This window comes from Pan paniscus, chromosome 12 (genome assembly GCF_029289425.2).
Source record: "Pan paniscus chromosome 12, NHGRI_mPanPan1-v2.0_pri, whole genome shotgun sequence".
NCBI classification, from domain to species: domain Eukaryota; kingdom Metazoa; phylum Chordata; class Mammalia; order Primates; family Hominidae; genus Pan; species Pan paniscus.
The window spans coordinates 100,637,875-100,650,929 of NC_073261.2; the positions used below are offsets into that span (position 1 = coordinate 100,637,875).

The 13,055-nt window shown below is 42.4% G+C and overlaps 1 protein-coding gene across 1 annotated transcript in view; it reads left to right on the forward strand.

The window, feature by feature from the left end:
• Positions 1–328: 328 nt before the first annotated feature.
• Positions 329–13,055, forward strand: part of ASXL2 (ASXL transcriptional regulator 2) — a 154,648-nt gene continuing 141,921 nt past the window's right edge. The window contains exon 1 of the mRNA XM_003827052.5: positions 329–1,368. Coding sequence (XP_003827100.1) covers positions 1,312–1,368 — 57 coding nt within the window. The 5' untranslated portion in view covers positions 329–1,311. The remainder of the gene's footprint in view (positions 1,369–13,055) is intronic.

The following is a 13,055-nucleotide window of genomic DNA, read 5'->3' on the forward strand; positions in this document are numbered from 1 at the left end:
GAGTCCATGAATTTCTGAAACGCATCCATAAACTTTAAGTATTGCTCTCACCTGTCTTTCCTCCAAAGAGGCAATCCAATCCTCAGTCCTATTTCACACTATAGTAAGTTTACTGGATTGTTTGGAAGCAGCTTCTGGAAGCAGGTGGATTTGGGAGATCAGCAGGTGTTACTACATTCTTCTTACTTTGCAAGGTATCAAGGCGTAGATGATGTAAGAGAAGATGCCACATTCTGGATCTTTCAGAAAGCTGTTACGGATATTACAATTAATGGTCTCTGACCACAGAAATAGGTGAATCATTCAGCAAATATTTACTGGGCGCCTGATATGTACAGGCACTATGCTAGGGACTGAGCTCACCGAAATAAAGAAGACACCATTTCTGTCATTGATGAGTAGCTTCACATGTAAAAGCGTGGATGCAGTTACTGGTGGCCTTAAAAACAAAGTCACCTAAGTTTGAGGCATTCTGGGGAGATGGAAAGGGCTCTGAGCTGGCAATTTGATTTTTGGTTTCTCTACATCCCAGACTTATGAGCTTGGCAAGTCACTCAATCTCAGTTGCTTCGCCTATCAAATGGGGTTAATAGGCAGACGAGAATTGTTGCCTATCTTCAAAAAGATAACCTCTGTAAAAATGCAAATAAATGAGAAAACACAAACGCAGGGCTTATCTAAAGTGATAGTTGGCAGAACCACCCACTGAGGGAAGAGGTCAGCTCCCCTGGTCTACACAGCCTGTGCAGCGCCTCGCAAGAGGCGGGAGCCGCTCAGCAAGCTTTCCCGGATGGCACAGGTTCCGCTTCCGCAGGCAGATATTCGCTGTAGGTGTGAGCGCCAGGCGTCAGACTTCAGCTACTGCCGGGGCCTCCTTGGCGCGCATGCTCCTGCGGAGAGGCGGAGACCGGAAGGGCGGGGGCGTGGCGAGGTACCGCAGACCGCCGGCTCGATAGCTCAGCGGCCGGGCTTGGGAGGCGGGGGCGCGCCCGCGCTCGTTCGCGCGGCCGGCTGCGTACAGTAGTGACGGCCGCGCGGGAGCGGTCACATGACCGTAGCGGCAGCCTGTACAGTAAGAACCCAATATGGCAGCGGCGGTAGCAGTGGCAACGGCAGCAAGAGGACCGGCCGCCCCATAGACCCCCCCGCGCACCACCCCCGCCGCTTCCTCTGCTTGGGTGCCCCCCCGGCCTGACTTCCCTTTTCTCCCACCTTTCCCGGCACCGCGGGAAAAGCAGCGCAGGGCAGAGCAGGCAGGGAGGGCGGCCGGAGCCCGGACACGGGAGCCTCCCAGTCAGTTCAAGACCCGACATGAGGGAAAAGGGACGTAGGAAGAAGGGCAGGACCTGGGCGGAGGCCGCCAAGACGGTAAGGGGGAGGGAGCGAAGGGGAAGGCCGGGAGGATTTTGTTCCCTTGTCGCCCGCCAGTCGCAGGGAAAGGGAGGTCACTGGCCCAGGGACCCGGCTGAAGGGGCACAAAACCGCGCGGAGAGGGCGGCGGTTAGTGTCGGGGTTGCGATCCCTGTGGGAATGGAGGCGCCCGGCGGAACGTGATAGCCGCGGGGCCGTGGCGTCCCTCGGCGTCTGCGGCGAGTCCTCTCAGTGTTTTGAGGCTGTCTTTTGGGGTCGAGTCGATATCACCTCCGCTCTGTGGTAGCCCTCGCCCCGGCACGGGGAAGTCTGTGGTGCTTGCACAGTAACCGGTTCTTCTCCCTTGTGCGGCTGGAGAGCCCCCATTGGATGCAGATAGGAGAAGGCTTGTGCGTGCATCCAGCCCCGGAAAGGAGAGGGGAGTGCTGGAGCTGGATAGAATTTACCCGTTACAGCGGACGTGCCTGTGACCCCGGGCCCCCTGTTTGTCTGGCTCCCGGAGCAGACGAGAGATCACGAGGCTTTTGTTTTTGTTTGGTGTTGGAGCCGAAAGTGCAGGAGGTGTTTAGAAACGAAGTAACAGGTGGGACTTGTAGAATTTTTTTTTTCCTGTTTCCGTAGAGACCTACTCTGAACAAGGCAGCAATGCATGGTGGGACGTGTAGTTTACCCGGCCTTCACGTTACCCTAGCCAAAGGGATGGTGCCCTAATGAAGTTGTAATTAGTGGGCAAAACAATTTTCCCCCTAATTCTGTTATGACGAAATTTAGAGGTAGATTTTAAAAAGTGGAATATTGAGGATTAGTGAGAACTTTTACCATATTTTAAGAAGAAAAAATTAAAAGCATGTTGTATGCAGAAATGAAATGGCAGGAGATAGTGAAGTTCATACCATCGTTGAGGGTGCAGCAGAAAAGTAATAGGGCATTAAACAGCAGCATTTTAGTAGTGGAAAGTGAGAGGTGTTCACCCCTTTAATGGTGATTAATGCCAGTAATACTTCGACAACGTAGCCCTTCTTAGTGAACCCTTATTAGATGCCATATGGTTTATTTTTTAATGAGTTTTTTTAATATAAAAGTAATGTTCACTGTGGGGAAATTTGGAAAATTATAAAAAAGTATAAAGAAGAACATTTTTAAAAAATCACATTTATTTCACCGCTCGGCTGTATCTGCTAACATTTGGTATATTACCGTCTAGTCTCTTTATTTCCCCAAATCTAGGTCATACTGTTTATTCAGTCTTGTGCATTTGTTTCTAAACTTTGTGCATTTGTTTTGTAAACTTTATGCATTAGGAGGTTGATGAGTCTTCAATTTGTATTTCTCTTAGTTGGAAATGTAAAAAAGTTAAGAAATAATAGCACATTCTACTTACTGGGTGTTGTCACTTACAATATGTCTTTGTATATCTTCCTGTGCTAGTAGTTTCCCTCTAAAAGATAAGACTCCTATACTTTTTTTTGAAGGTGTAGTGGTTGCATCCCCACAGAGGGCTGTTTTACTCTCAGTATACCTCAAGACCTCTTTCTGTTAATAAAAGAAGCATGGTAAATTTTAATTATAGGTAAGCAGACCTGGACCCTAATTTATGCTAATTAATTTTAAGTTCGTAGGGTCTTTAAAATTGTTTTTTTAATTAAAAATATTTTGTAGAGACAGGGTCTTTCTATGTTGCCCAGGCTAGGCTAGTCTTGAACTCCTGGGCTCAAGCAGTCCTCCTGCCGTTGGCCTCTCAAAGCACTAATATTACACAAGTTTCTAGAATCTTAGGAGTGTTTTTTGAATTATGATCCCTTTGATAAAATAGTCATTGGGAGATTGCGACAAATAGGAAAAATTAGTCTGCATCTACTTAGCTTTTCCTATGTTAGTATATTTGCTCATTTCATGCCCTAGCTAGCTATGTGAAAAATAGTATTTAAAAGATGGAAAGACTACTTTGATCAGTAGAGTTCCTGAGGGGACCAGTATATTAGTAGCTTGGTATTTTTCTTTGATTCTGGCAAATACATAAAGCCCCAGTCTCAGTGAAAATGTGTTTTAGAAAGAGAATGATGACACTAAAGTTTTTCTTTTTCTAGTAGCCAAAATCTAGAAAACACTCTTAATTTTGGGGGGTTATTTTATTACCTATAAGTGAGGGGATTAAACTAAATCTCGGTGTTCAAAATATTTCTGTTTTTAGGATAAATAGATGAAAATAAAAGAAGGACTGGGCAAAGGTACATTTGTAATATTTCAGACTGCAGAATAATGAAATCAGAAAATTAGTGAGTTGACAAATGAAAGTAACTTTGACCTAAATAAGAATGTTAGTATTTAGATCCAGAGGAATAGGAAAAGAGGTTTTAAGGCTTAAACTTATTTCTTAGGCATTAGGATGTCAAGTGTTCGAGGAACAGTTTCATCAAGGAAGCAGGTGTCTGTTCTTATTTCATGTGTTTTTGATACCTCCATTGTAGAGCTATCATGTTTTAGAGAGTACTATTAAAATAAGGTTGTTTTCCTGACCAATAATATACTGATAGATATATTCAACACATTAAATGTAGATATGTGATACTGGGATGATACGGGGTGTGTGTGTTTATGTGGGAGAGCTACATGGTTTGATGTAAGGTTACTATAAGCAAAATAATAAGATTCATAATTATTATCATTATTATTATAATTGTATTTATTTATTTAGAATCGTTTTGCTGTGCTCTCCAGGCTGGAGTGCAATGGCTTCACAGGTATGATCGTGGTGCACTAAAGCCTTGAACTACTGGGCTCAAGTGATCATCCTGTCCTAGCTTCCCAAGTAGCTGGGAGTATAGGCATGTGCCACTGTGCTTGGCTTCATAATTATTATATAATAGTAGATTATGCCAAAAGACTGATAAAATGAACTTAAATGTATACACTGGCTCCAGTAACTAAGGACACCAGAGAAAGGTGATGGAGCTGCGATTCACCTGATCTTGAATGTGCATTCACTACACTGGACTGGCTCCCTGTTGATCTTATTTAAATATGCTAGTTATAAAAAGCATTCTGGTATTTAGTTAACAGTTTCACATGTTTTACTTTTTCTTTTTTTGAGACAGGATCTTGCTCTGTCGCCCAAGCTGGAGTGCACTGCCACGATGGCGGCTCATGGCAACCTCAGCCAACCCCTCAAGCGATCCTCCCGCCTCAGCCTCCTGAGTAGCTGGGAGTGCAGGTGTGCACCACCACTCCCAGCTAATTAAAAAATTTTTTTTTTGTAGAGAGAGGGTCTCCCTATGTTGCTCAGGCTGGTCTCAAACTCCTGGACTCAAGTGATCCTCCTGCCTCAGCCTGCCAAAGTGCTGATATTATAGGCGTGGTCCACTATACTCAGCTGCATGTTTTAAATTTTAAGGGCAGTAGTGATGGTGGTAATGAATGATTTGAGCGAGAGATAAATAGTGTAGTGTTTAGTACAATTTAAATTTGAAAACTTGTAGCTAACCAGGGATATTGAGAGCCATTACATTGACTTTATTTTTTGAACCAGGGTCTCACTTTGTCACCAAGGCTAAAGTGCAGTCTTGTGATCGTGGCTCACTGCAACTTCCATCTCCTGGGCTCAAGGGCTCCTCCCTCCTTAGCCTTTGGAGTAGCTAGTACCACACACATGTGCCACCATGCCCAGCTAATTTTTTTGTGTGTGAGACGGGGTCTCACTTGGTTGCCCAGGCTGGAATGCAGTGGCGTGATCTTGGCTCACTGCAACTTCTGCCTGCCAGGCTCAAGCAATCCTCCTGGCTCAGCTTCCCAAGTAGCTGGGACTACAGGCATGCGCTGCCATACCTGGCTGATTTTTTAATTTTTTGTAGAGATGGGGTTTCGCCATGTTGCCCAGGCTGGTCTCAAACACCTGGACTCAAGTGATCTGCCCACCTCTGCCTCCCAGTGTGATGGGATTACAGGCGTGAGCCACTGCGCCGGGCCCACAGCTAATCTTTAAACTTTTTTTTATAGAGACGGGGTCTCGCCAAGTTTCCCAGGCTGGTCTTGAACTCCTGGACTCAAGTGATCTGCCTGCCGCAGCTTCTCAAAGTGTTAGGATTACGGATGTGGGCCACTGCACCCTGCCTGCATTGACTTTAGAACTATGTTCAAAATTAGGCTCATTAAAAAGATGAATCATCTAAATATTTGATGACATCCTGAGGATTTTAGCAGTTTTTGCAAAGCAGAACTTTGAAAATAGCAGTCTTATTGATCTTGTTTGCCTTTTGACTTTTCTTTCCTTACCCATGGCTAGAAAAGCATTAAAAGGCGAAAGAGTCGCAAAAGGACAAGTGTGTGTGATTGTAGGTGGAAGGGATAGAGAGGCAGACTTTAGAGATTATACACTTAAGGGACATTGGGTGTTTTTTTGGGAGGAAAATGGTAAAAAAAAAAAAAATATGAGAAACAAGGTGTGGGTGTTAGAGATGAGGAACATAACCTGTAGTGTAGATCTTTGGAATATAATTTGTAGACTGAAGAAGTAGTTTTTTTTTTTTTTAATATATAGACTTTATTCATTGGTTAATTATTTTGAATGTACACAAGATTTTAGTTTTTGTCACTTAAAACTTTTGTCACTTTTGTCACTGCTAAAATCCTCAGGATGTCATCACATATTAATCGTCTTTATTTAACTTTAGAAAATAAGGTGGAAGATAGAAAATTTCTATTAAAGATAGGCTAATTACTTTGATATAGGAAGTGTAGAAAATGGAAATATTATTATTTTTTGAGACAGAGTCTCACTCTGTCGTCAGTCTGGAGAGTAGTGGTGCAATCTCGGCTCACTGCAACCTCTGCCTCCTGGGTTCAAGCGATTCTCCCGCCTCAGCCTTCATAGTAGTTGAGATTACTGCACCTGGCCAATTTTTATAATACAAATTATAGAAAGTAAAACGGTAGATTTTTGGCTCATGGATTACATAAAAATTAGTGAGAAAGCATTGGCATGGGCTAAAAATTGAGAAACACTGACAGCTAAGCTATGAGGATGCAAAGGAATAAGAACAATGGAATGGACTTTGGGGACTCTGGGCGGGGAAAGGGTGGGAGGGTGATGAGAGATAAAAGACTACACATTGGGTACAGTGTACACCGCTCGGGTGATGGGTGCACCAAAATCTCAGAAATCACCACTAAAGAACTTATCCATGTAACCAAACACCACCTGTTCCCCAAAAACTATTGGGGAAAAAAACAAAAAAAGAACTTACAACCAACCTCCCAAGAGCCAATAAATAGAGACTTCTGGGAAAAAAAAAATTCTCCTGAGAAACCGTCTGGGCTAAGTGCTTTTTGGTGAGCTAATTCCTTGATAATTTTGTCTATTTATTCTGTGGAGCTTAGTTTGCTTAAGTGTCCTCTCTCTACTAGGGTCAATTTTAGTAAACTGTTTTCATTAACAATTATCCATATAATAGAGATTCTCAAATTTATTTGCCTAAAGCTATGGAAAATAATCTCTTAGAATTTAAAATTTTTCCTCTCTATAGTTATTTCTCCCTTATCAATGCTTACTTTGTATATTTGTATTACTATCTTCTTTATTAATTTTGCTAGTGATTTATCTGTTTTGTTGGGTGCTTTTGTTTTCCCCTAAGTAAACAGATTTTGTTTATGAATTGTTTTTCTGTTCTCTGACCTTATTAGTTTTCACTTATACCTTTACAATTTTACTCTTAGACTTTGTTTTGGTTTCGTTATCTTTCTAGCTATTTGAGTTGGGAATTTATTTAAGTTTTAATTTTTTTTTTTTCTCCTTGAGACAGGGTCTCGCTCTTTTGCCCAGTCTGGAGTGAGGTGGTGCGATCTCAGCTCACTGCAGCTTCCGCCTCCCAGGCTCAAGGGATCCTCTTGCCTCAGCCTCCCAAGTAGCTGGGACCACAAGCACGCACTACCACGCCTGGCTAATTTTTGTATTTTTCGTAGAGATGGGGTTTTGCCATGCTGCCCAGCCTGGTCTCAAATTCTTGGGCTCTTGCAGTGGACCCAAAGTGTTGGGATTACAGGCGTGAGCCACTGTGCCCTGCTAATTTTTAATTTGTGTAGCTCTTTGGTCTTGTGAATTTTCCTCTGATCTCTGCTTTACATTTATCCCATAGATCTGTTATGCAAAATTTTCACTCATTGTTTTTCTGAAATTCTATAATTTATTTCTCTGTTTCACCCAAGAGTTTAATAAAAAGTTCTTTAATTTTTTAAAAAATTGAGGAACTGCTCTGATGCATTATTTTCAAAACAACTGTGTATTTACATTCGTCAAATTACTTTCTGCAAGTCTGTTAGTACAAGGTGACTTGATGTAACACTTTTTGCTTGACTGATCTTTCCTTCTTGCCATATTATTTAAAGTTCTCCTGCATAATTTTGTGTTAATTTCAAATTAGCCAGGTGTGGGTGGCACATGCCTGTAATCTCAGCTACTCAGGAGGCTGAGGCAGGAGAATCACTTGAACCCGGGAGGCGGAGGTTGCGGTGAGCCGAGATCGTGCCATTGCACTCCAGCCTGGGCAACAAGAGTGAAACTCCGTCTCAAAAACCAAAATAAATAAAATTTTGTGTTAATTTCATAATTTTTTCTGACCTGTTTTTATTCCTCTATCCTGAAAGCCCACAAGCCTCCTAGTTTGTTGAAGGAGGGGAAAAGAGCAGAATTTTTTTTGAACACTTAAATTAAAAATTTCTATGAAAGGTGCTGCTGCTGCTGCTACTCCTGCATCTCTTGTAGAATTCTGAAAGGCGTTGAGAAAATAACCTCAGGTTTGCAAAAGTCCTTTCTGCTTCCCCATCCACAGATTCTATCTACTCTTGAGAGGCTGGACAATTTTGCTGTGGGACATTTTTTCCCCCCCTCTACAAAAGCTGTCTGGAAGGAGGCCTGTGTGGAAGATATAACTAAACTTGCTATCTTTGTCCTGTTTACAAAAGAACTCTGAATACCCCTCTATTTCTGTATTCTTTCTTTTTACATCTCATAGAGGCCATCCTCATAGTTGATATTTTTAAATTTAGTATTTTTAGTACAGTGTGATTTATTATGTTTTTACTATTGTTAAAAGGTTATCGAATGAGCTAAATTTTAGAACTCTAAATATGATTTAAAAACTGTTACTTGCTTTAAATTTATTTCCTATTCAAGTTATATAGGCTCATTATTTTTTAAAAAAACAACAAACAAGTAGAAGTATGTAAAGAGTTAATCCTAGATGAGTCAGTATACTGAAAACGGGAATTAAGTGAAAGTCTGCATACTGAAATATTGAAAATATTTACTTACCATACCGAAATTAACTCTGGTTGATAGTTAAATATGGCTTTCTGGATTTTTTTTTACCTCGTATATACAAACAGGTATACCTTTATTTTACATGAAATTCTATAAGTTTATTTTATGAATATCATGGATGGCTTGTCATGTCATTACTTGTGTATTTAATATCTGCCTTATTCTTTTCTTTTTTTTCTTTTTTGAGGTGGGGTCTTGCTCTGTCACTCAGGCTGGAGTGCAGTGGCATTCAATCACGGCTTACTGAAGCCTTGACCTCCTGGGCTCAAACAATCCTCCTGCCTCAGCTTCCTGAGTAGCCAGGACAACAGGGATGTGCCACCAGGCCAGGTTAATTTTTTTTTTTTTTTAAACGGAGCCTGGCAACAGAGCGAGACTGCAGTGGCGCAATCTTGGCTCACTGCAACCTCCGCCTCCTGGGTTCAAGTGATTCTTCTGCCTCAGTCCTCCCAAGTAGCTGGGACTACAGGCACGCACCACCATGCCCAGCTAATTTTTGTATTTTTAGTAGAGATGGGGTTTCACCATGTTGGCCAGGATGGTCTCAATCTCTTGACCTCTTGATCCGTCTGCCTTGGCCTCCCGAAGTGCTGGGATTACAGGTGTGAGCCACTGCGCCGGCTGCCAGGTTATTAATAAAAAATTTTATTTTTTGTACAGATGGGGGCTGACTGTGTTCCCCACTCAGGCTGTATTACATCTTCTGAAGATGCATCTGAGTTGTTAGCTTCCACGGTGAACTGTGGCTTGAGTGGAGATTCTGTAATAAAGACCTTCTATAAGTTAACGAATGCTTCTTTCATCATAAAGACTGTGTAGTGCACTACAGCATCAAACTCCTGGGCTTAAGCTATCGTCCACCTCAGCCTCCCAAGTGGCTGGGACCACAGACATGCATCACCATGCCAGGCTAATGCCTTATTCTTTTCAATGTTTCTTTTTCTTTTTTTTTTTTAGTATTTCATTGTTACTGGATATACCATCATTAAAAAAAATCAGTCCCTGATTATTTAACATACAGGTAATTTATAATTTTTTTCACTTTTTTTTTGAAACAGGGTCTTGCTCTGTCGCCCAGGCTGGAGTGCAGTGACGTAATCTTGGCTCACTGCAGCCTCCACCTCCCAGGTTCAAGCGATTCTCCTGCCTCAGCCTCCCGAGTAGCTGGACTACAGGCGCACGCCACCATGCCTTGCTAATTTTTGTAATTTTAGTAGAGATGGGTGAATATTGGTCAGGCTGGTCTCGAACTCCTGAACTGAGGTGATCCAACCACCTCGACCTCCCAAAGTTCTGGGATTACAGGCATGAGCCACTGCACCCGGCTGTGAAATACTTTTTTTATTGTGGACAAGAAGAAGGAAATTCTGTCTATGCCAGTAAGACTTTGTGCTCCTTTAAGACAGACTTTCTTTTAAAGTGTTTTTACTTGCAGACCTTAACTGAGTTTCTTACATAGGAATGCTAAATCTTTTTTTTTTGTACCTTTTTAAAATTGGAGATTAAAGAGAACATTATTTTTCTTTTTTTTTTGGAGACAACGTTTTACTCTGTTGCCCAGGCTGGAGTACAGTGGTGGATCTCAGCTGACTGCAGCCTTGACCTCCCAGGCTCAGGTGATCCTCCCACCCCAGCCTCTCGAGAAGCCTGGGACTACAGGCACATGCCACCATGCCCGGCTAATTTTTTTTTTTTTTGAGATGAGGTCTCGTTCTTGTCCCCCAGGCTGGAGTGCAATGACGTGATCTCGGCTTACTGCAACCTCCACCTCCAAGGTTCAAGCGATTCTCCTGCCTCAGCCTCCCGAGAAGCTGGGATTACAGGCGTCTGCCACCATGCCTGGCTAATTTTTGTATTTTTAGTAGAGGTGGGGTTTCACCATGTTGGCCAGGCTGGTCTTGGACTCCTGACCTGAGGTGATCCACCCACCTCAGCTTCCCAAGGTGCTGGGATTACAGGCATGAGCCACTGCACCTGGCCAATGTTTTGTATTTTTTATAGAGATACGGTTTCAGCATGTTGCTCATGCTGGTCTTGAATTCCTGGGCTCAAGCAGTCCTCTCCTCTTGGCCTCCTAAAATGCCGGGATTACAGGTGTGAGCCATTGCTGCCAGCCTGTTCTTTCTTTTAAGAGAGGATGATTTGAATAAAGCTAGTCAAATATATTAAGTATTGTTTGCCATGAAAACTGGTTGAGTATCTCTTTCTTTGTGAAAGAAAATTATGCTAAGACACACCAAGATATTTGCCTCCAAAGATTCTTTTGAGTTACATTTGGACCTTGGGAAATATCTGTGATAATTCTTGAGTCTGACCTTGCTTGACAGAACTAAAATTGGTTAACGGTAAATGCGAATGTAGTTAGTTCATCTTGGGCATCAGAGAGCATTGTAAAACTTGCTAATTATAGTATCCTCTGAGTAAGCTGATCCATCTTTTGGCAAAAATTATGTTGTGAGAGACTTTTCATTTGAAAATTTCTTGGCTACTGACTTTAATTAGCAGTTGATACTAGAATGGACTTTCATGGCGTTCACAGCCTGGGATGGCCCACGTCATCTTTAACCTTGAACTCACTGATGTTTGAATTATTCAGTAGCTGGCTTAGCCATATTGAATTTCAAATAAGTGTTCAATGGTGTTAGTTACTTATTTCTAAATGGTACACAACATTTTTAATGTTTTGCTATTGATTTATAGTGACTAGTTTCCTGTCTGATTTGAGAGGTTCTGACAAATTTTTTAAGAAACGGATGTAACCATGAAATCCTAAGTAGAGGACCCAGCTAACCTGTACCCACAATCCTGATACACTTGAGACTGTGAGATAAATTTGTGTTGTTTTATTCTGTATGATAATAAAACTTACAAATAAAATGAATCTGCGTTGTTGAAGCTGCATAATAGCAATCTAATAGTAATACTAAAATTTGGGAGTATGGTAGAGCAGGGTTGTCTCAAAGAAGGTTTGACTTGGGTATTCTAGGATGATGGATAAAGTATTTACAAGTGAATGATCGGCAAGGGCATTCCAGGCAGAGGGAAGAGCTGAAAAGAGGAAAGACTGAAAAATGCAGGGTATGTTTGATGCGTGGCTAATTAACCTGTGAGTGTTGTGTAGCATAATGGAAGACAAAACCAGAAAAGGTCGGTTGGGCCAAAATGTGGAGGGTTATAGAAGTTGGGCTGACAAGTATTTTCTGGGAGTAATAGAGAATTTTTAGGCAGGAGATAATAATGTATCTGTTTTAAGCAGATTGGGGCATTTGTGGGATTTATTATAGAGGGCAGGAAAGACTGGTGGGAGGAGATAAAACTTTCTTTTGTCGTCTTTCACATTTTTCTCATTGCATACCTTTTTTTACCTATTCTTATCCCACTTGCAGCTTTTCAACACCTTTACTTAAGATTTTTTTGTTTTGTTTTTTGTAGAGCCTGTGTTGCCCAGGCTGGTCTCAAACTCCAGGCCTCAATCTATCCTTGTTCCTTGGCCTCCCAAAACACTGGGATTACAAGTGTGAGCCACTGCACCTGGCCTTCTACTTTTCTGCGAGCCTCCTGAAGTTTCCACACATAAAAGAGGTCTTGGAATACTCTATAGCACAATACAATTCTCATTTTTTTTTAGATAGAACCTGTCTCTACTAAAAATACAAAAATTAGGGCCAGGCGCGGTGGCTCACGCCTGTAATCCCAGCTCTTTGGGAGGCCAAGGCGGGCGGATCACCTGAGGTTGGGAGTTCGAGACTAGCCTGACCAACACGGAGAAACCCTGTCTCTACTAAAAATACAAAATTAGCCAGGCATGGTGGCACATGCCTGTAATCCCAGCTACTTGGGAGGCTGAGGCAGGAGAATCGCTTGAACCTGGGAGGCGGAGGTTGTGGTGAGCTGAGATTGTGCCATTGCACTCCAGCCTGGGCAACAAGAGCGAAACTCTGTCTCAAAAAAATAAAAAAAAAAATTAGCTGGGCGTGGTGGCGCGTGCCTGTAATCCCAGCTACTCAGGAGGCTGAGGCAGGAGAATCGCTTGAACCTGGGAGGCGGAGGTTGTGGTGAGCTGAGATTGCGCCATTGCACTCCAGCCTGGGCAACAAGAGCGAAACTCTGTCTCAAAAAAATAAAAAAAAAATTAGCTGGACGTGGTGGCGCTTGCCTGTAATCCCAGCTACTCAGGAGGCTGAGGCAGGAGAATCACTTGAACCTGGGAGGTGGAGGTTGCAATGAGCCGAGATCATACCTGTGCACTCCAGCCTGGGCAACAGAGCAAGACTCTGTCTCAAATTCTTTTAAAAAAGTAAATATTGATATATTTATTTCTGACAAAAAATTAAGGATACTTTTGCCAGGTGAAAAGCTGTCTGTTATTGGT